General features: G+C 38.6%; 1 protein-coding gene across 1 annotated transcript in view; it reads right to left on the bottom strand.

Moving 5' to 3' along the window:
* The window catches only part of LOC136265659 (integrator complex subunit 5-like), a 56872-nt gene that overhangs the window by 13552 nt on the left and 15987 nt on the right, over positions 1 to 27333 (bottom strand). The window contains exons 11-18 of the mRNA XM_066060554.1: positions 25704 to 25837; positions 25582 to 25652; positions 24498 to 24661; positions 24337 to 24445; positions 21029 to 21213; positions 4899 to 5113; positions 4721 to 4851; positions 4631 to 4673 (exon numbers count right to left, since the gene is read on the bottom strand). Of these exons, the coding sequence (XP_065916626.1) occupies positions 4631 to 4673; positions 4721 to 4851; positions 4899 to 5113; positions 21029 to 21213; positions 24337 to 24445; positions 24498 to 24661; positions 25582 to 25652; positions 25704 to 25837 (1052 nt within the window). The remainder of the gene's footprint in view (positions 1 to 4630; positions 4674 to 4720; positions 4852 to 4898; positions 5114 to 21028; positions 21214 to 24336; positions 24446 to 24497; positions 24662 to 25581; positions 25653 to 25703; positions 25838 to 27333) is intronic.

Genomic DNA, 27333 nt, shown 5'->3' with positions numbered 1-27333 from the left:
TGTTAGCTATAGTGATGTTGCTACACTGTTAGCTAATAGTGATGTTGCTATAGTGATGTTGCTACACTGTTAGCTATAGTGATGTTGCTACACTGTTAGCTAATAGTGATGTTGCTACACTGTTAACTATAGTGATGTTGCTACACTGTTAGCTAATAGTGATGTTGCTACACTGTTAGCTATAGTGATGTTGCTACACTGTTAGCTAATAGTGATGTTGCTACACTGTTAGCTATAGTGATGTTGCTACACTGTTAGCTAATAGTGATGTTGCTACACTGTTAGCTATAGTGATGTTGCTACACTGTTAACTATAGTGATGTTGCTACACTGTTGGCTAATAGTGATGTTGCTACACTGTTAGCTAATAGTGATGTTGCTACACTGTTAGCTAATAGTGATGTTGCTACACTGTTAGCTAATAGTGATGTTGCTACACTGTTAGCTATAGTGATGTTGCTACACTGTTAGCTATAGTGATGTTGCTACACTGTTAGCTATAGTGATGTTGCTACACTGTTAGCTAATAGTGATGTTGCTACACTGTTAGCTAATAGTGATGTTGCTACACTGTTAGCTAATAGTGATGTTGCTACACTGTTAGCTATAGTGATGTTGCTACACTGTTAGCTATAGTGATGTTGCTACACTGTTAGCTAATAGTGATGTTGCTACACTGTTAGCTAATAGTGATGTTGCTACACTGTTGGCTATAGTGATGTTGCTACACTGTTAGCTAATAGTGATGTTGCTACACTGTTAGCTAATAGTGATGTTGCTACACTGTTGGCTAATAGTGATGTTGCTACACTGTTAGCTATAGTGATGTTGCTACACTGTTAGCTAATAGTGATGTTGCTACACTGTTGGCTAATAGTGATGTTGCTACATTGAGGTTATTCCTTTTACAAACAGTAGCACTGCTGCATTCTCTGGGGATAGCCTCCTCTTTTCATCACAAACATCCACACAGAGACAGCCAATAATATTGAAGGGGTTGGCTAACCGTCTGGCATGGAAACACAATTAGCTCAATGAGCATTGTATAGCTTTAAATAGAAGTTATTGATTGGTAGGATAACTGGTCAACGTTTTATTAGCGGACCTGATTGGAATTTTGCTATGTGAGTAATGAGTACAGATAGCTTGTCAACATGAGTTTATTATATAAAAATATGATCGACGCATGCATACTTATAAGCCATGCCCAAGCTGTTGTGGAATCTCTGCGCATCTTCTTGACGTAGCTGCCTATTGAGTAAGACACATGAGTAAAGGTAAACTATATACATATATCACATGATCAATATCGGTTATATCAATAGTCATTTATCTGATACCGATATAGGCAAATAATAGCCGATAAACTCTTAACTGATAAGCTGATTAATGTATCGGTGCACCCCTAGCCATCATCCTGTAAAAGAAACAAGCCAACAAGACTCAACACAGCACAAGGAGAAGGGCACCTAGATTCAGTGCAATGGAACGGTGGAATGGAAATTAGGTAATTTCATTTAATGGTCACCTCTTTATAAGACCACCTTCTAACAAAGACCACCTCTTTATAAAGACCGTTTTACTTTAATGTCTAAATTGTTGTATCCCCATAGGACAGTCTCATCGATGAATTGTGCACCACATGTTATGCCTAGAAAAGCCAGAGTGATATCTGATTTATGATACAACAATAACAGTGTACAATATAAGGGAAAATTATTGCTTGGACAGAATGGCCAATCAAAAGTAAATTCGATTGGCCATTTCTGAAATTGCATGGCCATAAGATAGTGGTGTACTATCCCAGTGTGTGAAGCACACCCCGCAGTGCGAAGCACAAGCCTTCTAGGGGGGTCTGGGGGCATGCCCCCTCAAGAAATTTTTGAAAAAGGAATCACTCTGAGATTGAATCTGAGACCACTTTCAGCTACTTATCACTGAACTTTACTAGGGCTCAAACGAATAGCCGATTATTCGTATTAATATTCGTTGGCATAGTATTCGAATAATAAAATTAACTCCCGAATATTTGCACGTGATCGTTATACAATGGCACATGATTAGCTGTAAGCAATTAAGGAAGCGGAGATGATGCTATTGAATGGAAAGAATGGTAGTGAAGAAGCGAACAGTAGAAATAGCATTAGGCAGCCACTAATTGGTGAAGATGTACTAATGCTGTGGCAGATCGCCGTAAGCACAAGACTTCATATGGATTCATGGCTTACTCCAGATACTTCTACCTTGTTATAAACACTTTCCATCACAATATCGCTGCAGTAATCCTTTCAGAAAGGACACTATGCTACCCTTTTCTTCTCAGTAAGTTATTCATACGAAAGCCACAAACTTGTTTGTGGTTCTTTATAGGCTTCTTGGTAGTGGCCATTCATAGCAATGAAACCTTACACCGAATATTCGAGTATTCGGACAATAGTTGAGTAAATATTCGAATACAGAAAACTACTATTCGTTTGAGCCTTAAACTTTACGCACATACATTGTACAGAGAATTAATTGTGTTTATTAGTATATAATACATGTACAACTTTGTATTGCTGCATACATTTTACAAAAAAACAACAACTATGAATCAATGTATTGTACAGCCAGTTTGTAGACTTAGCTGGGCTAAATGCTTTGTTACAACTGGTGTTGAGTCAACACAGATTGAATTATAACTATCCGACTAGTTATTTCTCTTGTGAATTGCAATAGATCAATGCTCTCGAACCTGCCGTGTGCAGAACACTTTTATCACCTGCCTTTCATTCCACTCTCTCCAGCCAGTGCATTCTCTACACATTCTAACCATGAAATGGCCATCTTATACTTAATATCGTAACTCCACTTCGCAAATATTGCTTTCTTTTCTTCTCCTGGAAGGCGCCACTCGTGTACTAGTCAGTGTAGCAATCATTTCTTCACAAGATCGACTGCAACCCACAATCGATAATTGGGGTAAACACGAGGTGAAGTGCTCTAGCTTACGCATGCGCATCAAATCAATGCTTCGACGGGATCAAGACTTCACGCAGCAATTAAAAAGGAAAGATAACAATACGATAATAATAATAACTATAATAATACATACTAATAATAAAGAAATACAGTTGTGGAAAATTTGATCGGCACAAATGGCTGACCAACGGCTACATTGATTGGTCAACAGCATCACTCGGTCGGAAAATGGCCGATGACCGACCGTTATATTGTACTCTGAATACTATACAAAAAACAGCTTGACTGTACAAAAAAGATATATCCATGAAACTAAGCAACTAAAGGAGCTAATATCTGGTGAGGCCAAGAAATGAATGTTAATACTGGCAACTAACTATAATAAACTGGCTAGTAAATTGGTACCTTTTCCAATAGTAAACTGGCTAGTAAATTGGTACCTTTTCCAATAATTATTGTAAAGGAGAAAAAATGTGGCCAAATTACTAGCCAATTAGAGGCAATGACAGGGAATTAATTAGGAACGCAGTAAGACAGCACAAGTCAATGATGAAGGACCAAACTATTATAAATTACCATTAGTTGCCGGTATTAACATTCATTTCTTGGCCTCACCAGATATTAGCTCCTGTAGTCATCATCAGTGTTGGGCAAGTTACTTTTACAAAGTAACTAGTTACATTTACAAGTAACTAGTTACATATTACATATTACTTGCAACTGAACTATTTAGTTACAGTTACATATTACCCATATAATAAAGTAACTATAGTAATATTACATATTATATTACTTTGTGTCCATAGCCTTAAGCTGTCACGTGTGAAACTACCACCTTATCACGTGACATGATTGTGTTGTTGGACAATGTGCAAATCTTGGTTATAAGTAATAAGCTGGTGAATAAGCTTCATTCAGTAGGCTTCAATACTTCGTTGTGGCTAGGCATTACTCAGTGGATTACTAACGAGATTAGTAATTTCGTTACTTGTAGTAATAATATTACGTAATATTAGACTCGTTACAGTAACTATATTACTTAGGTAATGCGATACATTTGTAAGTAAAGTAACTTGAGCTATATTACCTGTTTTTATAGCGTATTTCGTTATATTACTTAGGTACCACAAAAGTAATAATATTACGTAACAGGTTACTCCCAACTCTGGTCATCATGTACTTTTAGTTTCATGGACATGTCCTTTTTGTATAGCCAAGTTGTATTTACATGGGGCCATTGCTGTATTACAAATCAGATATCACTCTGACTTTTCTAGGCATGTGGCAACTGATCAGTAAGACCATCCTATGGGACTCTAAAACAACAAGATGGCAGCAATTTAAACATTAGAATAAAATGGTCTTTATAAAGAGGTGGCCTTTGTTAAATGTGGTCTTTATAAAGAAGTGACCAATGGGTGAAATTATCTAATTACCATTCCATTCCACTGAATGCAGACACCTCGAGGAAAAGTTGTGAGACCACATAAGTGACTTGAGAGAGAGTACAGAGACTGAAGAAAATGTACAGAGATGATGCTACACTACCAAGACATTACATGGGTCACTGACTGGTTAGTTGATTATTGTATCCTTGCTGTAATCTAACAATTGTCAATAGTCTCATGCCACAAAGTCATAAACATGAGAAGTACATCTCATTCCATACCTTTAGGTGATCTACTAGCAGCACCAAAATAACTTCTCATCTCCTACAAGTGACCACATCATCACATCAACAACACAAAGGACTACTCACATTAGATAATACTGTCTTGATAACTGAAGAGAACACATAGTTACTTAAACCATCTTGTTGTCGTGACAACAGTGAGATGATGACATCACAACAACTAGTCAACAACATGTCACACTCAATATCACAATCACCTGTAGGGTGTATATAACAATGTGTACCCTCAGGTTATAAATCTTACCATCTTTCTGAGATATCTTGATCAAGTCAAAGTAACAACGAAGAAGATTTCTTACAATATCAATATGTTCTGATAATGACTGACAATGTCCCTCAACTGTTGTTGCTAATGACAACAACTTTCCTGTGGCTGACATGTCACCATTGTTAACAGTCTCTACCAGTAGTTGTGATAATAATAGTACTTGATCCTTAGCAGCCTCTAAGAAATATCCCCTACAGGTAATGTGATAAACCGTCTGAGATGTAATTATTAAGAATTAACCAAATGGAATAGTTACATCAAATAGTTACGGGCATCTGGATTCAGTGGAATGGGATGGTGGACTGGAATGGTAATTAGGTCATTTCACTTAGTGGTCACCTCTTTATAAAGACCACCTCTTTATAAAGACCTTTTAACTTTAATGTCTAAATTGTTTAGAGTGTATCCCCATAGGACAGTCTTATCGATGAATTGTGCACCACATGTTATGCCTAGAAAAGCCAGAGTGATATCTGATTTATGATACAATACCCCTGTATAGCTATACAATACCCCTGTATAGCTATACAATACCCCTGTATAGCTATACAATACCCCTGTATAGCTATACAATACCCCTGTATAGCTATACAATACCCCTGTATAGCTATACAATACCCCTGTATAGCTATACAATACCCCTGTATAGCTATACAATACCCCTGTATAGCTATACAATACCCCTGTATAGCTATACAATACCCCTGTATAGCTATACAATACCCCTGTATAGCTATACAATACCCCTGTATAGCTATACGATACCCCTGTATAGCTATACAAAAGGAAGTGTCCATGAAACTAAGTAACTAACGGAGTTAATATCTGGTGAGACCAAGAAATAAATGTTATTACTGGCAACTAACTATAATTTACAAAAATCTGTAACATTGATCCTTTATCATTGACTCGTGCAGTCTTGCTGCATTCCTAATTAACTCCCTCTTAACTCTAATTGGCTAGTAAATTGGTACCTTTTTCAATATTCAATGTAGAGGAGAAAAATGTGGCCAAATTACTAACCAATTAGAGTTACAGTTAATTAGGAACTGCATGAGTCACCAAATCTTTATAAGTTATGGTTAGTTGCCGGTATTAACATTCGTTACTTGGCCTCACCAGATACTAGCTCCTTTAGTAGTCAGTTACTTTTAGTTTCATGGACATTTTGTTCAGCCAAGCAGTTGGGTATTGCTGTATTACAAATCAGATATCACTCTGACTTTTCTAGGCATGTGGCACACAACTGATCAATAAGACCATCCTATGGGGATATGCTCTAAAGCAACAAGATAGCAGCAATTTAAGAATCAAACATTTTTATAAAGAGGTGGTCTTTGGTAGTGTTGCACCGATAATCGGTTGAATTATCGGTAACAACCGATATTAGCTAATTTTACAAGTATTGGTATCGGCTACGAAGCGGAAATAACTTGCCGGTTAACCGAAACCCACAATCAATCGTTAAGTTGACGACAATGAACAGGTGAAAGTAAAGAAGGTGGTGAATGTAGCAGTAAGTGGTTTGTTGTAACTGTTTCGTAACTATTTGAGTTTGTTTGTTTGCACAAGTGTGGTTGCAAGGCTATATAGTAGGCTGTGTATATTTATCGGCCGCCCACGCAATTAGTTGATCACTCTTCACAAAGGCTCTGTAGTCCCACTAAAACACTGTTTGATTAGCTGTTTTATAACTACTTGGCTTCCTTTTCCATGAAAGGAGATAGTAGCAAAACTGTGTAAAACATTGTAAAAGTCGGCCGCCCACGTAATTAATTACATTAATTACATTATCATTACAAATGCAGTTTATACGCATAAACTTTAGGTGATTTTCTGCTCCTCCTCCTCTGTTCTGAAGAAATGAAGAATATCGGTAAATATCGGCATATCGGTTACAGGAATAGGCAAATAATTGGTATCGGCAAATGTGAAAAAATGCATATCGGTGCAACTCTAGTCTTTGGTAGAAGGTGGTCTTTATAAAGAGGTGACCACTATAGTATGTACAAGTTGTGCTGGATCCTGAAAAACAGCTAAAAATTAAAAGTGAGTTTCAACCGGCTGTGGGCATGCGCCTGGTTTACTGAAATTGTTTTCGTAAAAGTGTGTGTGTGTACCTATCTACCTATCTATGTTTGTCCGTACGCACCCATGTGAGCAAAATCGTTAAATAATGGTACAAGCAGCTTTTACGTAAGAAGTAAAAGCGAAATGAAGTCTGTATTAAACTTTTGCATAGGTGAACTTTGCTCTGAGGTGGTTTCTTTTCGGCAGACTGAAATACGGGTGTGGCGACTTCTCTCAGGCTTTGTAAACTACCTTCCCTTTGAGGTTTTCAGGCGTCTAACATCTGAAAAACAATGGTGCAGGCCTTGTACACTATCAGGAATAGCCTATCGCTTAGAGTTGAAAGGGGGCGTATCCCTTACTTACCTGAATGAAAATGAAGAGCAGCTATGAGGCTTTGTCGAGAGAATTTGTGGGAAAAAACACGATAGTCAAACTATAAAACAGTTTAGAAGATACTTCTGTGCGTAATATGTTGGTTAAAGCGGTTTGTTTAACAAGTGATTCATTAGCAGTGCATAGCAATGTAATTGAGCGAATTACAAAAAATTTATGAATTACGAAATACGAGAATTAGCTAATAATATTATTGCACAACCCAAACTACCCTATTGTAAAGTAGTAATACATAGTTGGTTAATTCATAGTAGCATATACTATCTATGGTTAATTCCAGATGAATTAGATAGCTGCATGGCACCTGGTTTTTAGAGGTAGCACAACATCAACTTGTTTCTCCTCAAGAGAGTTAACATTTCAGCCAACCAGATGATAAGCAAGGTGTCAACAACAGACACGCCCGTCTTGGCTCCATTACAAGTTTGGAAAAGGCTGTTATGGACATTGCACTTTTGTGGCTTCCCATATGTAATGTATGGTGAAAATTTTGATTGGCTGTAAATACTGCGTCAGACATTTGAATGAAAAGATTTTGAATAGTTTTAGCAGGTCAAGCAGTGCTACAAATTTCAAAATTGTGTGTAATTGCATCCGTGAGTTATTAAACGTTTTTGAGGATCCAGCTCAATGCGCGTATATTATAAGTGAAACTTGTCTATGTGTTATCATGTATGTGGTGTTTCCAACCCATATATAAAAATTTGTATACACAAGAATGACACAAATCTTATTAGCAATAACTGGCCCATACAGGACACTAATCAAAGTCATTTGTAGATGGTACAGACTGATAATTACTGTTGTGTCTCTTGTTGCTATGATAAATATATACTACCACACATGTACAATAGCAACAAGAGACACAATAACAGAACAAGTTATTGCAGTATAATTGTTAATAGATGTTTGTGTGAATGGCTTAGATTATTGTCGCTGTATAACTAAATAGCCTAATTATAGCTACTAAGATTTGTGGCTCGTTAGTTTAATATAATAATTATTATGGTAAACAACTCTTTTCTTGTGTAATAAATCATAACCATGTTTTGGATAATTCTAGGTAGAGTTATACCTATATTACAAGGGTAACATCATTGTTACTATGTAAGTCCAAGGTGGAGTTGAGGATGAGTGTAATAACAATGATATGATTTGAGTATACCGGATATAACTATGCTATATCCCAGTGCGTGGAAGTTTACAGATATTATTTTATATTCTTGTTAAAGTTTCTGTTGGTGTGTACAAGATTTCATCTAAATGGTGTAGAGATGTAACTTCGTAGCTATGTACTAGAGAGACACTACATACAGGCTACAAAGTATGGAGATGGCAAAGTAGGGGTGATTCACCACCATTGTCTGGGGTTGGTGGAATGGCGTTGCATCAACATGTGATGCAATGGAGCCAGAAGATATTGGTTCTTCACTGTACACTACTGGGACTGATGGCCAGATGGCACTCTTGACATTTGTTCTAAACCCAACGTGGCACTATTGTCAAAGTGCCATGTTGGGTGATACATAGCTCTGGTACTGTGTGATAAGTTAGTTATCACCCAGTAATAACTAACTTATCATCGTGGTGTGGCGGAGCTACTCAGATTAGGTTGCGACATCACAACAACTGTGAATGGACAAATGTTTGGAAGTAATCAAGCTACCACAAATCGACACCTTGCACCGTCAGCAAAAAGACCACAAATTGCAAATTAACCTTTGTTATCTTCAGCAGTAGTGTAGTGTTCTGAGTTATCCAGATGTCTGGAGAACACAGACCTAAGACCCATCATGTAGTGAATTTTACAAGTAATAGTTGTAACACGGACATGGGGGCTTTGCCTGATATGTATGCCCGACTGCCCGAGAGCTGCAGGCCCGAGGGCATACATTTCAGGTAAAGCCCGAATGTTCCGTGTTACAGCTAATATGTAACACTTTGCATGGGTAGATCAAAGAAATAATCCCTTTGATTTGGGCAGATCAAAGGAATAATTCATTTGATCTGCCTATTTGTGTTAAGTGCTTCTTTTAAAAACTACTAAAATGTATATAAAACCTATATAGGCAAGATGCACTTTACATTGTGGGTTTCATGTGGCTTACAATTGAGTCTATTGTGGCTCTCAATTGAGACAAACTGAATCCCACAATAAAACTATTTCTTGGTGATATAGGTTTCTTATACATTTTGAAAACCTTACATAATAAGTGCTAGTGCTATAGTTGAAACTTTTTTGAAACTATACCAAACCATATCAAAAGCACTTTCAAGTACATCAAAAGTACTCTCAAATACATGAAGTAACTTCAAAGGCTTTTAACTGATTGATTTAATAACTTTTAGGCTTTAAATACAACTTCAAAGTATTGCATAATAGTTGTAATTCCCACATTCACTCCTGATCTTCCTTATATGTCAAAATAGTCTACCTGTCAAAACAGCCTAGTTGTAGCGGAAATGTAGCCCAGCCCGGCCAGCTGGGCTACATTTCGCAGCCCGGGCGGTTCCTTTGATCTGAAGTGTGAAAGTGTTACATCAACCATTGTGCCATTACATCATCCACTTCATTGCACAACAACCCCATACCATGTATTTCCATTGTTGACAAACACATCTAAAATAAAAAGTATAAGAAAAAAATAGGAATTTTAAATTAGAGTAGGGACAGTGTCTAGTGCTGCACTGTAGCACAGTAGGGATATTAACTTCTTATTGTTTTACAGTATTTGGACATTACGTACTACTCCAATCCAGCTTGTTTCAGTACTTTTTATTGCAGCATTATACACTGTCCCTACTCTAATTTAAAATTCCTAATTTTTTCTTATACTTGTTTGTGAAGTTTTTCTGTAAGCTCATGACCACTAAATAGCCTGCTTTTCACAAAACCAGTCACAATATTTTAAAAGAGTTAATCACAGTTACAACCTCATGAAGGATCAGCCAAAGTACCAACTACTACTCATACTAAAATAAAAGGTCCATTGTACTAATATGTTCATAGTTATAGAAATTATGGAGTTCAAATTTATAGATTCAAATCTTGTGATGAAAACATCACAAGATATTACTTCTGCTTTTATAATGTTGGTTAGGCCCAAACAAGTCTTCAGATCAACCCGAAATGCTTTGAACAATTTACTAAACAGAGTTTTCTAGGGACTGACTGACTGAGTAAGTAACTGACTGATGCCTTCAGACAACCATACCTCAATAACGGCTAAGGCTACAGGCTTGATTTTTTCACTGTTCGGCGTCGTTTCAGCTGGACATATGCCTTTTGGCATACCGCAGTATGTACAATCAGGAGCTTATGAGCCGCCGAAGGCGGCGAAGGAGCATGAAACTTACACTGCCTGCCGGGTGCCATTGAAATCCAAATTCATTAGCGATTAGTTTCCGTATAAGGAAAGTAAAATCTCATTAGTCGACACCATATACTAATTGTGCGCAACACTTGTAGCAATTTGTTCAAAAAACGTGACGTAATTTGGATTGTGATGGAACTGAGTTTCAAGCTCCTTCGCTGCCTTCGGCAGCTCATAAGCTCCTGGTACAATGCATTCTTCATGGACTTACCAGTGTCCTCCTTTGTGTCCCATTCATCTTTGCTGACAGTGAAAGGTATCGATTTGGCGGTAGCGTGAGATGGTTTCCCTTCATAACAGAACTCGTCCATATTTTTCATTGTGGCTACTTTGATTGCAGAGGTGCTTTTCGAACAGTTCTTGATTCATAATGCTGTGTACTGTGTTGAACATAGCTGACAATGAAGCGTAATGGATACTTCACTTTTCAGACGATAATTGATAGCTGAAGGCGTGCACCATTTCTTTCTTTTGATGTGGTACGTGTGGGTTCACCAGTCACAGTTTTATTTTACAAAAAAAAGTTAACAAACAAACAAGTGCACAAAAACATTACATTGAGATTTCCCCCACATAGAGACTCAACTGGTTAGCCTGCAACCAAAACTCAGCAGTCACTCTGTAAACCACGTTGTGCTGATACCATGCCATCATTATAAATACAGTTAGACTAACAAAGGGGTGAGGTCATCATGTTAGAGATAATAGATTATTAAGAGGTGTGGTCTCCATACTCGATCGTTATTAGTCAACTAAGATCATTAGTGGGTGTGGTCTAGAACCTATCCTGAAGTTACATATACATATCTATGGTTGTCTAGTACCTTTTACAGTAGTGTTAGCGCTTTAACTAATTTTGCGGCATCTAAATATGCTGCTCAAGGAAATTGTTGATACAGAAAATTATTAACACCTGATAGAGTTTCATTGCATGAAGGAGACGACTAATTGAAGATAAAATAAGACAAGGCACAGAATCATCAGAACTTCAAGACACATCCCACTGGTGAGTTCATTTTTGTGGCGTAAAATTGTGCTGTTTCGTTTAGCCTCCACACTTGCAAATGTGGTCAGGTAGGCAGGCAGCCAACTTCAAGTTTCTGAAATTCTATATCTGGCCTCCTGTAAGTGTTTTCTTGTTGTATTTGATGTAAGATGGGCTGATATTATTGCATATTGTACTTTGCCTGGGAGGATCAAAGCGATGCCGCGTATTGTATTATCCATACAGTACTTATTAGCTGCATAACTGTACTGTATGAATCATACAGAACAGTTATGCAGCTATTTGGGCAAACATGGCACATACAGTACAGTTATGCACTTCATTGGGCAAACATGGCAAATACAGTACAGTTATGCACTTCATTGGGCAAACATGGCACATACAGTACAGTTATGCACTTCATTGGGCAAACATGGCAAATACAGTACAGTTATGCACTTCATTGGGCAAACATGGCAAATACAGTACAGTTATGCACTTCATTGGGCAAACATGGCAAATACAGTACAGTTATGCATTTCATTGGGCAAACATGGCAAATACAGTACAGTTATGCATTTCATTGGGCAAACATGGCACATACAGTACAGTTATGCACTTCATTGGGCAAACATGGCACATACAGTACAGTTATGCACTTCATTGGGCAAACATGGCAAATACAGTACAGTTATGCACTTCATTGGGCAAACATGGCAAATACAGTACAGTTATGCACTTCATTGGGCAAACATGGCAAATACAGTACAGTTATGCACTTCATTGGGCAAACATGGCAAATACAGTACAGTTATGCACTTCATTGGGCAAACATGGGGCGTCTGGATTCAGTGGAATGGAATGGTGGACTGGAACGGTGGAATGGACTGGAATGGTGGAATGGACTGGAATGGTGGAATGGACTGGAATGGTGGAATGGACTGGTGGAATTCCGGTAGACTATTCCGGTAGACTGGCCATGGACTCCGACGCTGCCGGGATTATACTCAGCACCATAGATATTATAGACTACGTAGGTATATACCAGTACGTATGGCAGAAGTCAGCGTGATGCCAATACAAAACTTATAATCTCCAATCGATAAGCGACTGTGCGGAAAGGGTCTGGCCACGCGAGACCAGTACCCCAGAACATTGTTAACGCTCCCGCATAGCTACACTGAGTTTTGTAATGATTTGGACACAATTATAATTACACCTGTGCATTATAATCATACCTACACAGTACACAATATAATTATAATAATGCACGCTCAGCTACAACCAACGATAATTAATAATACATGCGCTAAGAGTTTGAGAGATAAGTGCCACCTAATGGATTGGAGTCATAGATAATATAAGCACGTATTATCTATGCTGGGACTTTCGTACATCAGTTCAGTTGTAATGCATCACACAGTTGATTCAACAAATCAAATGTAATTGGCATTTCAGCTGCACGTGATCTAGCTAGCTCTTAATTAATTGATTATAATTATTACAAGTCGACATCCGTATAGATATGTACAGTGGATAATGTAGAAAGTGACTAGCTATGTCGACGTCGGAGCACGATTCAGAAGATGATGAACAGACGCTTGGTACGTGATTTAAACCATAATCTAAATAAGTTAGACACCGCGACCAAGCGATTTAGTAACCCTTCGCGCCCTCACTGTGCTCAGGACGCAGGGACGCTACAGCTGTGTATAATCCAAGAAGCGTCGGAGTCCATGGTCAGTCTATCGGTATTCCATTGTTTGTTCCAGTCCAGTCCATTCCACCATTCCAGTCCAGTCCATTCCACCATTCCAGTCCATTCCACCATTCCAGTCCATTCCACCATTCCAGTCCACCATTCCATTCCACTGAATCCAGACGCCCGCAAACATGGCAAATACAGTACAGTTATGCACTTCATTGGGCAAACATGGCAAATACAGTACAGTTATGCACTTCATTGGGCAAACATGGCAAATACAGTACAGTTATGCATTTCATTGGGCAAACATGGCAAATACAGTACAGTTATGCATTTCATTGGGCAAACATGGCACATACAGTACAGTTATGCACTTCATTGGGCAAACATGGCACATACAGTACAGTTATGCACTTCATTGGGCAAACATGGCAAATACAGTACAGTTATGCACTTCATTGGGCAAACATGGCACATACAGTACAGTTATGCACTTCATTGGGCAAACATGGCACATACAGTACAGTTATGCATTTCATTGGGCAAACATGGCACATACAGTACAGTTATGCACTTCATTGGGCAAACATGGCAAATACAGTACAGTTATGCACTTCATTGGGCAAACATGGCAAATACAGTACAGTTATGCACTTCATTGGGCAAACATGGCACATACAGTACAGTTATGCACTTCATTGGGCAAACATGGCACATACAGTACAGTTATGCACTTCATTGGGCAAACATGGCACATACAGTACAGTTATGCACTTCATTGGGCAAACATGGCACATACAGTACAGTTATGCACTTCATTGGGCAAACATGGCACATACAGTACAGTTATGCACTTCACTGGGCAAACATGGCACATACAGTACAGTTATGCACTTCATTGGGCAAACATGGCACATACAGTACAGCTATGCACTTCATTGGGCAAACATGGCAAATACAGTACAGTTATGCACTTCATTGGGCAAACATGGCAAATACAGTACAGTTATGCACTTCATTGGGCAAACATGGCACATACAGTACAGTTATGCACTTCATTGGGCAAACATGGCAAATACAGTACAGTTATGCACTTCATTGGGCAAACATGGCACATACAGTACAGTTATGCACTTCATTGGGCAAACATGGCACATACAGTACAGTTATGCACTTCATTGGGCAAACATGGCACATACAGTACAGTTATGCACTTCATTGGGCAAACATGGCAAATACAGTACAGTTATGCACTTCATTGGGCAAACATGGCACATACAGTACAGTTATGCACTTCATTGGGCAAACATGGCACATACAGTACAGCTATGCACTTCATTGGGCAAACATGGCAAATACAGTACAGCTATGCACTTCATTGGGCAAACATGGCAAATACAGTACAGTTATGCACTTCATTGGGCAAACATGGCAAATACAGTACAGCTATGCACTTCATTGGGCAAACATGGCACATACAGTACAGCTATGCACTTCATTGGGCAAACATGGCACATACAGTACAGCTATGCACTTCATTGGGCAAACATGGCACATACAGTACAGTTATGCACTTCATTGGGCAAACATGGCACATACAGTACAGTTATGCACTTCATTGGGCAAACATGGCACATACAGTACAGTTATGCACTTCATTGGGCAAACATGGCAAATACAGTACAGTTATGCACTTCACTGGGCAAACATGGCACATACAGTACAGCTATGCACTTCATTGGGCAAACATGGCAAATACAGTACAGTTATGCACTTCACTGGGCAAACATGGCACATACAGTACAGCTATGCACTTCATTGGGCAAACATGGCAAATACAGTACAGTTATGCACTTCATTGGGCAAACATGGCAAATACAGTACAGTTATGCGGAGAATTTATTTACGGAATGTTACGATAACAACACACTGTAAATCACTAAAACCAGCCAAACTAATCCTACCAGTTCGTTCTACTGTTAGAAATAGACTGTGTATACACTTACTGATCATCTGATCACGAAGCGACTCCACTAAGACAGCACGATTGATCATGTGCGTGACATTGTAAATTGCTAAAACTAGCCTAACTAATCCTATTTAGAGCTGGACGATATATCGGTATTGTTAGTAATCTGTGATATTTAAGTCATACCAGTTTTGACAGTAATCTGTGATATTTAAGTCATACCAGTTTTGACAGTAATCTGTGATATTTAAGTCATACCAGTTTTGACAGTAATCTGTGATATTTAAGTCATACCAGTTTTGATAGTAATCTGTGATATTTAAGTCATACCAGTTTTGATAGTAATCTGTGATATTTAAGTCATACCGGTATTGTTAGTAATCTGTGATATTTAAGTCATACCAGTTTTGATAGTAATCTGTGATATTTAAGTCATACCAGTTTTGATAGTAATCTGTGATATTTAAGTCATACCGGTATTGTTAGTAATCTGTGATATTTAAGTCATACCAGTTTTGATAGTAATCTGTGATATTTAAGTCATACCAGTTTTGATAGTAATCTGTGATATTTAAGTCATACCAGTTTTGACAGTAATCTGTGATATTTAAGTCATACCAGTTTTGATAGTAATCTGTGATATTTAAGTCATACCAGTTTTGATAGTAATCTGTGATATTTAAGTCATACCGGTATTGTTAGTAATCTGTGATATTTAAGTCATACCAGTTTTGACAGTAATCTGTGATATTTAAGTCATACCAGTTTTGATAGTAATCTGTGATATTTAAGTCATACCAGTTTTGACAGTAATCTGTGATATTTAAGTCATACCGGTTTTGATATTAATCTGTGATATTTAAGTCATACTGGTTTTGATATTAATCTGTGATATTTAAGTCATACCGGTTTTGATATTAATCTGTGATATTTAAGTCATACTGGTTTTGATATTAATCTGTGATATTTAAGTCATACCAGTTTTGATAGTAATCTGTGATATTTAAGTCATACCAGTTTTGATAGTAATCTGTGATATTTAAGTCATACCAGTTTTGACAGTAATCTGTGGTATTTAAGTCATACTGGTTTTGATATTAATCTGTGATATTTAAGTCATACTGGTTTTGATATTAATCTGTGATATTTAAGTCATACTGGTTTTGATATTAATCTGTGATATTTAAGTCATACCAGTTTTGATAGTAATCTGTGATATTTAAGTCATACCAGTTTTGATAGTAATCTGTGATATTTAAGTCATACCAGTTTTGATAGTAATCTGTGATATTTAAGTCATACCGGTATTGTTAGTAATCTGTGATATTTAAGTCATACTGGTTTTGATATTAATCTGTGATATTTAAGTCATACTGGTTTTGATATTAATCTGTGATATTTAAGTCATACCAGTTTTGATAGTAATCTGTGATATTTAAGTCATACCAGTTTTGATAGTAATCTGTGATATTTAAGTCATACCGGTATTGTTAGTAATCTGTGATATTTAAGTCATACCAGTTTTGATAGTAATCTGTGATATTTAAGTCATACCGGTATTGATAGTAATCTGTGATATTTAAGTCATACCAGTTTTGACAGTAATCTGTGATATTTAAGTCATACCAGTTTTGATAGTAATCTGTGATATTTAAGTCATACCGGTATTGTTAGTAATCTGTGATATTTAAGTCATACCAGTTTTGACAGTAATCTGTGATATTTAAGTCATACCAGTTTTGATAGTAATCTGTGATATTTAAGTCATACCGGTATTGATAGTAATCTGTGATATTTAAGTCATACCAGTTTTGACAGTAATCTGTGATATTTAAGTCATACCAGTTTTGACAGTAATCTGTGGTATTTAAGTCATACTGGTTTTGATATTAATCTGTGATATTTAAGTCATACCGGTTTTGACAGTAATCTGTGATATTTAAGTCATACTGGTTTTGATATTAATCTGTGATATTTAAGTCATACTGGTTTTGATAGTAATCTGTGATATTTAAGTCATACCAGTTTTGATAGTAATCTGTGGTATTTAAGTCATACTGGTTTTGGGGTAAGTAGAATTCTAGGAAAATGGGAATGGAACGGAAACGGAAAGCGGGAACGGAAACGACCAACGGAAAATGCCTGATGAAGGTTATCATGTCAATATACAGGTTAGATTTTACAGCATGATGCTTCTTTGTAACATTGTTGGACCCTTTCGCACTGTTCCGCAAAAGCGATCAAAACTCTCTAATAGAGCAGTCACCGTGCATTAAAATACTCTACTAGAACAGTCAAGAATGTTTTAGCTAGCTAGCTACTATGCGGACCTTTAAACCTGTGAATGATGGAGCAACTATGGCTGGCAAAGATGAGGTATGTAGACTAGCGAAAGAGTCATCAACGCTGACTGTTAACTGTTCCTTTAAAACTATAAACATTTTAAAAGATTCAACACTGAAACATGCTTGAAGAAGTTTGTGTAATTATATAGACTGAAGACAGTGTCTATATAGGATATGCACTTACATGCAGCTTCCTGATAAGAGTTATGTATGATAAGGTATGCTGTTAGCTTGCTTGTCAGCTGCAAGACGTGCATGGCTAGTCTCATATGGCACACACTAGCTATATCATCAACACTATGTAAAAATCTGAAATAACCATACTCCTTGAAACCATACAAAAGATTCAACAATTAAGAGTGAAGAGATTTACAAGTATTCTAATCAATTGACTGTGTTTACATAAAGATGTTAGAAGGTGTATGGCTGCAATATTGTCAAGATAAAAGTTAGGTATGTGGTAGATACAGTAATCAGTATGTGTCAGGTTGAGGTGACTCCAATGAAGAGGCTGAGTGTTGCCAGCTATAGTACAATTATTCACAAACTTTCAATACTAAAAGGCCCCTGGTGAGATACATGGTTTGTAAAACATTCTGTGACTGCTCTATTAGAGTATTTTAATGGACGGTGACTGCTCTATTAGAGAGTTTCGATCGTTTTAGCGGAACAGTACGGAGGGTCCACCAATGTTACAAAGAAGCATCATGCTGTAAAATCTAACCGGTATATTGACATGATAACCTTCATCAGGCATTTTCCGTTGGTCGTTTCCGTTCCCGCTTTCCGTTTCCGTTCCGTTCCCGTTTCCTAGAATTCTACTTACCCCTGGTTTTGATACTGCCTGTTTTTTTTTTAATACCGCCATACCATCTGGGCACTATGCCTCCCTGTGGGCTTGTTTCATCCCATATTTAGAAGGTAACCAGACATGTGACAATGTTTGTAGGCAGGAGTGTACAAACAGTGGAATGGACTACTGGAATGGTGGAATACTGGAATGATGGAATGGAAATTTTTAAAGCTCAATATCATTTTTTTGCGACTAAATAAGCACAACTTCTTCCCTTAAGTAAGTAAGCAAACAAATAGTATTCCCATTGAAGTCAGCTATTTTAGCATACTTTTCCTCACCACAACACTTGTATGACTTATAACTCAATACTTTATTGTATGTCTGAAACTAACTGTCTTAATGAAGGTTCAGTTCAGTGTGTAATGTGGTACTGCCACAAAAAACTTTGGCTTAAACTTTGTTTCTGACATAATTGTGGCAAAGGCTCATTGTAAACGCTTACAAGATAGTCCTGTTTCACTTTACCTACAGATTTTCACTTAGGCTCCTATAGGTTAGTGGTAAACACCTTGTACAAGCTCTGCCTTCTTTGTTCGCCCTCCAGTGCCTAACTGGTAAAGCGGTTGATAATAAATAAATGAATGCTTCATTATACATTGAATGTGAATACCAAGAAGACTCCTGACGTAACCCTTGTTCCCAAATGATAAAAAAAGTTAGCTAGCTAGTTGACTACATGTATGCATTGTAAAAGTACAATAAACTGCTTTAGCAACTGACTTTACAGTACATTACATTGGTAAACTTTGTCTATAGTGAGGCGAATTATGCTAAAAGAACTGACTTCAAGGGGAATCCTATTTATTTTCTTACTTAAGGGGGAGGGATTGTACTTATTCGGATATTAAAACTGATATTGAACTTTAAAAAATCCCATTCCACCATTCCAGTATTCCACCATTCCAGTAGTCCATTCCACTGTTTATACACTCCCTTTGTAGGCAGGTGCTGATGTAGTCAGCTAACCAAACAATGTAAACAAGTTTGTTTGTGGTAATTTGTACCTGAGGTTTGCTGAGCTACCATGGGTATTTGGTGCTTTTGTTGAGGTAAATGGCAGTTACTTTAATACTAATGGCTTTTACATTAATAAGTAATACCATGATACTTTTTATTGAAGGTATACCGTTTGCTATTTTTCAATACCGCCCAGCTCTACTCCTATTAGTTCATTCTACGACTAGAAATAGATTATATAAATCTTACTGATATCCTGATCACCAAAAATCGCAGCAGTTTGAGTACTAGAGAAAATTGCTCCGAGCCAGACGACCAGGAAGTACAATATAACACTTAAAGCACCGCCTATGCTTGTGTGTACAAAAAATACAGCACTTGGGGGGTGTCTTGAGGCAAATACAGCACTCGGCTTTGCCTCATGCTGTATTAGCCTCTCAACACACACCCTCATGCTGTATTTTCTGTACACACGCGCGGCGGTGCTTTGACTATAACGTACAGTACTGCATGTTATATCATCAAACAGTATGCTCTCCTAGAGACATCTTATGCAACAAAAATCACTTTTACGTTACAGTTAAAGCACCGCCACGCGTGTGTACAGAAAATACAGCACGAGGGTGTGTGTCAAGAGGCTAATACAGCACGAGGCGAAGCCGAATGCTGTATTTACCTTGAGACACCCCCCGAGTGGTTTATTTTTTGTACACACAAGCAAGGCAGTGCTTTAAGTGATAATTATATTGTACTTCCTGGTCGTCTGGCTTGGAGCAATTTTCTCTAGTACTCCTCAAACTACTGCGATTTTCGGTGATCAGGATATCAGTAAGCGTTCATACAATCTATTTCTAGTCGTAGAACGAACTAATAGGATTAGTTTGGCTAGTTTTAGCAACTTACAATGTCACGCACGTGAACAATCCTGCTGTCTTAGTGGACTTGCTTCGTGATTGGACGATCAGTAAGTGTATATACAGTCTATTTCTAACAGTAGAACGAACTGGTAGGATTAGTTCGGCTGGTTTTAGTGATTTACAGTGTGCTGTTTTTGTAACATTCCGTAAATAGATTCTCCGCATAACTGTACTGTATTTGCCCAAGTGTGCCATATTTTCCCAATTAGCTGCATAACTGTTTTGTATGACTCATACAGTACAGTTTGTGCAGCTAATAAGTACTGTATGGACAATATGATATGCGGCATCGCTTTGATCCTCCCACGCAAAGTACAATATTTGTATTTACTGAAGTGCTATAGTATATACTATACTCAGTAAAAAAGGTGATTTTGATTGTGAGTTTATCAAACATGTATACATCTGGTCATGTTTTACTAGACCATACAGACTCTCAGATTTAATTGTTATAAACTTTGCCTAAGGTATTAAATTCCACTAGATACTTATAGACATGGTCTATAAGTTACACATATTTGTTACAGCGTACCTGACTTGTAGTTGTTTGGCAGAAGATTTTGGTAGCTGTACAAGTGTCAATACATTACCCATCAACACTGTGAGGTGTTTGGTCACTGGTTGACAACATGTGAGGACAGCAGATTGTAATGTGGAGTGAGCTAGTTGAGTATGAACAACTGACACTTCATGAAATATGTTCACCACCACCGACAACTAGGGAAGTATGATAGGAATAAGATAAATTGATTAGGACCATAAAGTACGTACACACTACACTACACTACACACACACTACACACACACTACACACACACTACACACACACACACACTACACTACACACACACACACTACACACACACTACACACACACACTACACTACACACACACACACTACACACACACACTACACACACACACTACACACACACACTACACACACACACACTACACACACACACACACTACACTACACACACACACACACTACACACACACACTACACACACACACTACACTACACTACACTACACACACAAACACACTACACTACACTACACACACACACAAACACACTACACTACACACACACACTACACTACACTACACACACACACTACACTACACTACACACACACACACTACACACACACTACACTACACTACACACACAAACACACTACACTACACTACACACACACACAAACACACTACACTACACTACACACACACACTACACTACACTACACACACTACACTACACTACACTACACACACTACACTACACACACACTACACACACACACACACACACACTACACTACACACACACACAAACACACTACACTACACTACACACACACACAAACACACTACACTACACTACACACACACACACACACAAACATACACACACCACACACACACACACTACACTACACTACACACACACACACTACACTACACTACACACACACACAAACACACTACACTACACTACACACATACACAAACACACTACACTACACTACACACACACACTACACTACACTACACACACACACTACACTACACTACACTACACACACACACTACACTACACACACATACACACACACTACACTACACACACACACTACACACACACACACACACTACACTACGCACTACACACACTACACTACACACACACACTACACACACACACACACACACACTACACTACACACACACACACTACACTACACACACACCACACTACACACTACACACACAATACACACTACATTACACTATACACACACACACACACACACACACTACAATACACACACACTACACACACACACACACACTACACTACACTACACACACACACAAACACACTACACTACACTACACACACACACAAACACACTACACTACACTACACACACACACTACACTACACTACACACACACACAAACACACTACACTACACTACACACACACACTACACTACACTACACACACACACTACACTACACTACACTACACACACACACACACTACACACACACACACTACACTACACTACACACACACTACACACACACACTACACTACACACACACACAAACACACTACACTACACACACACACACTACACACACACACACACACTACACTACACTACACACACACACAAACACACTACACTACACTACACACACACACAAACACACTACACTACACTACACACACACACTACACTACACTACACACACACACTACACTACACTACACTACACACACACACACACTACACACACACACACTACACTACACTACACACACACTACACACACACACTACACTACACACACACACAAACACACTACACTACACTACACACACACACAAACACACTACACTACACTACACACACACACACACACAAACACACACTACACACACACACTACACTACACTACACACACACTACACACACACACACACACTACACTACACTACACACACACACAAACACACTACACTACACTACACACACACACAAACACACTACACTACACTACACACACACACTACACTACACTACACACACACACTACACTACACACACACACATACACACACACACACACTACACTACACACACACACTACACTACACACACTACACTACACTACACTACACACACACACTACACTACACACACACACATACACACACACACACACTACACTACACACACACACTACACACACACACACACTACACTACACACTACACACACTACACTACACACACACACACACACACACTACACTACACACACACACACTACACTACACACACACACTACACACACAATACACACTACATTACACTATACACACACACACACACACACTACAATACACACACACTACACACACACTACACACACACACACACACTATACACACACACACACACACACACACACACACTACACACACACACACACACTACACACTACACACACACACTACACACACACACACACTACACACACACAACTACACACACACACACTACACACACACACACACAACTACACACACACACAACTACACACACACACACACTACATACACACACACACACTACACACACACACAAACACACTACACACACACAACTATACACACTACACACACACACAACTACACACACACACACACACAACTACACACACTACACACACACACACACACACAACTATACACACTACACACACACACAACTACACACACACACACACACACACACACAACTACACACACACAACTACACACACACACACACACACACACACACACACACACACACACACACACACACACACACACACGCACATACACACATACACACACTACACACACACTACACACACACACACACACACACACTACACTACACACACACACACATACTACACTGCACACGCACACACACACTACACTACACTACACACACTACATTGCACACGCAAGCACACACGCACACACACACACACACACACACACACACACACACACACACACACACACACACACACACACACACACTACAAACACACACACACACACCACACACACACACCACTACACTACACACACACACACATACTACACTGCACACGCACACACACACTACACTACACTACACTACACTACACACACACACTACATTGCACATGCAAGCACACACGCACACACACACACACACACACTACACACGCACACACACACTACACACACACACACTACACACACACACACACAGGCACCTTGTCTTTACTATCACACTTCATCAAGAGATGAGCTACCAGTTGTCCAGCATGCATATCAGAACAAATCTGCCCAACCATAATAATCAACTGGTACAACCAGTACTGACTGTGGTAACGAGAACAATGTCATTATTGTACAGTGTAATGAAGTAACTCACATCATGTCATCTTCTGCCTCTAGTAACATGTCACACAATTCTGTTCCTTTAGACTGGAGGGCAGCTGCGAACTGGATAATCTCCTCAGCAACTGTTCCCGTTCCCTTGGTAGCAGGGTAGAGATGAGTGAAGGCGACCTCCTGCATCTTCAACAACAGTAAATTCTGGAGGGAAATATATCAGCATTTAACTCCTTAATTCAAAAACACCATTAAAATGGCTACCTAAAGTAGCGGCTGAAAAAGTACACAACAATAATATCTGACATGGTCACTATAATGAGGTGGTCTTATTAATGATGTCATGAAGTATACCTTAGCTATGTTTGGGACCTACTTGACATGGTCACTATAATGAGGTGGTCTTATTAATGAGGTCATGAAGTATACCTTAGCTATGTTTGGGACCTACTTGACATGGTCACTATAATGAGGTGGTCTTATTAATAAGGTCATGAAGTACACCTTAGCTATGTTTGGGACCTACTTGACATGGTCACTATAATGAGGTGGTCTTATTAATGATGTCATGAAGTATACCTTAGCTATGTTTGGGACCTACTTGACATGGTCACTATAATGAGGTGGTCTTATTAATGAGGTCATGAAGTACACCTTAGCTATGTTTGGGACCTACTTGACATGGTCACTATAATGAGGTGGTCACAGTGAGATGTCATACGTAACTATAGTATGTTCACGTTGAGCTGAATCCTGAAAAACAGCTAAAAATTAAAAGTGGATTTTTTCTCAGCAGAGTTAACATTTCAGCCAACCAGATGATTATTGGTAACAGTAAAGGTGTCAACAACAGACATGTACAGTTTGGCTCCAGTACAAGTTCGGGAAAGGGCCGTAATGGACACTGTGCTTATATGGCTTCCCCATAGGAAATGTATTGTGAAAATTTTGATTGGCCGTAAATATTATGTCAAACATTTGAACAAAAAGATTTCAAAATATTTTTAGCGGATCAAGCAGTACTACAAATGAGCCAAATTTCAAAATCATGTGTAATTGCATCCATGAGTTATTAAATGTTTTTGAGGATTCAGCTCAACGTGAACGTACTATAGTTTCCTCACCAGAGCTCTCCCAGCCTCATTCACTCTACTAATATCACCAGACATTTCTCCTTCCTCTTCCATGGCTTCTTCTGTAAATCAACGTGAGATCACATGACCACCTCACATGATACACTACTTACCAGGGTGATCATCATTTAGAGTACTGTTCATCATTTGCGCACTGTCTATTAGTAGCCGTACTGCTCCCATGGCAACATCATCTCTAAGGTGACACAACAACTCCACTAGTGAAGGTGTGTAGTCAGTAGTGACACTGTAAGGGTGGGGGAGAAGTGTAACACTATACTCTGTGTATGCTTAATAGTATTTCTGTAATTATTATTGAGCAACTTGGATTGGAGCTCCCACTATTATGATCTTTCTCTAAACATCAAACTCACACAGGTGAAACTTTCTGAGTGTCATTCTGTTACCAAAGGTAAACAATTACCAGATGAAGTAACACTATCACTTAACTTGAAAAGATCATCACCAACCACTGGCAACACCACTACCAGGAGAACAACGTCAACACTAAGGAAATTAGGCCATGACAACATCCAAGATGTAGTTAGTACTGTTGATTCAAGGCTGATACACTGTGTGTGACACTCAAATAGATCAATAAATGATCTGCAATAAGTGATCACATGACTGGATAAGTAGAAACGATGAACAGAAGTGAAGGAAGGAATGATATGCCAAGGCAAAACCTCCAACATCATAAAGATGCTACCGAGAAACTAGCTTCTTACTATTGTAATTTCTCTATCGAATCAAAGCCAATATTATAGCCATTTTGGTACAGATCGGTGGGGTAGTACACTATTACGACCTACTTGCATTCGATCGACATCATCACAATCATTATGCTAAGCTAATAAAACTTGTGACAACAGGCTGGAAATTGTAGTCTAGCATAAAAGGTACAGAATTTGCTTTGTAAAAATTGAGCAACTGCAACCTATCACGTTTTGCATGAAAATCTGAGATACAGCCACTACAAAATAAAAATCCTAATGGACAACAACCAAGTCTCTACACAAACACTAACACATTGTATATTTTTGGGAGGACAACACCTCAAAATCAGTGACATTCATATCAAACAATAGATGTAGTCAGAGTGTTGTACTAGACACTTAACATATCGATAGTGGGTTGTTGAGAAGCTAAAATAATCAATACTGCTTCCTTCTGATAATAATTTTCTTGGAGGATGTGAGGTGATGTCTCATATAGTGAGCTCTTTAATAAAATTCTCTTCCATTATCATGTCATTGGCCAGTGACTACTCACCTGTGTCCAAGGGTCTTAGTGATCTATTGCTGTATGGTTGATCATGGACAATGAGGCAAAGCACCTACGAGTAGCAGTGATCCTGAACTATGGTTTGAAAATTAGCTTCTCACATTAGAGTAAGAGACAAAGTGAAACACGCAGCAAAGTGTAACACAAGACATTTAAAGAATACTGAACAGAGGCAGTCATTCACTAGCATAATCCAAGCATGCAAGCTCACCTAAACCCAGCTAGCTGTATGCTAACTGCCTGGTTAGCTGTGTGCTAACTGCCTGGCTAGCTGTATGCTAACTGCCCAGCTAGCTGTGTGCTAACTGCCTGGCTAGCTGTGTGCTAACTGCCCGGCTAGCTGTATGCTAACTGCCCGGCTAGCTGTGTGCTAACTGCCTGGCTAGCTGTATGCTAACTGCCCAGCTAGCTGTATGCTAACTGCCCAGCTAGCTGTATGCTAACTGCCCAGCTAGCTGT

The sequence above is a fragment of the Dysidea avara genome, chromosome 9, assembly GCF_963678975.1.
Source record: "Dysidea avara chromosome 9, odDysAvar1.4, whole genome shotgun sequence".
Lineage (NCBI taxonomy): Eukaryota > Metazoa > Porifera > Demospongiae > Dictyoceratida > Dysideidae > Dysidea > Dysidea avara.
The sequence above is the reverse complement of the archived record's forward strand: the minus strand, read 5'-3'. Positions and strand labels throughout refer to the sequence as shown.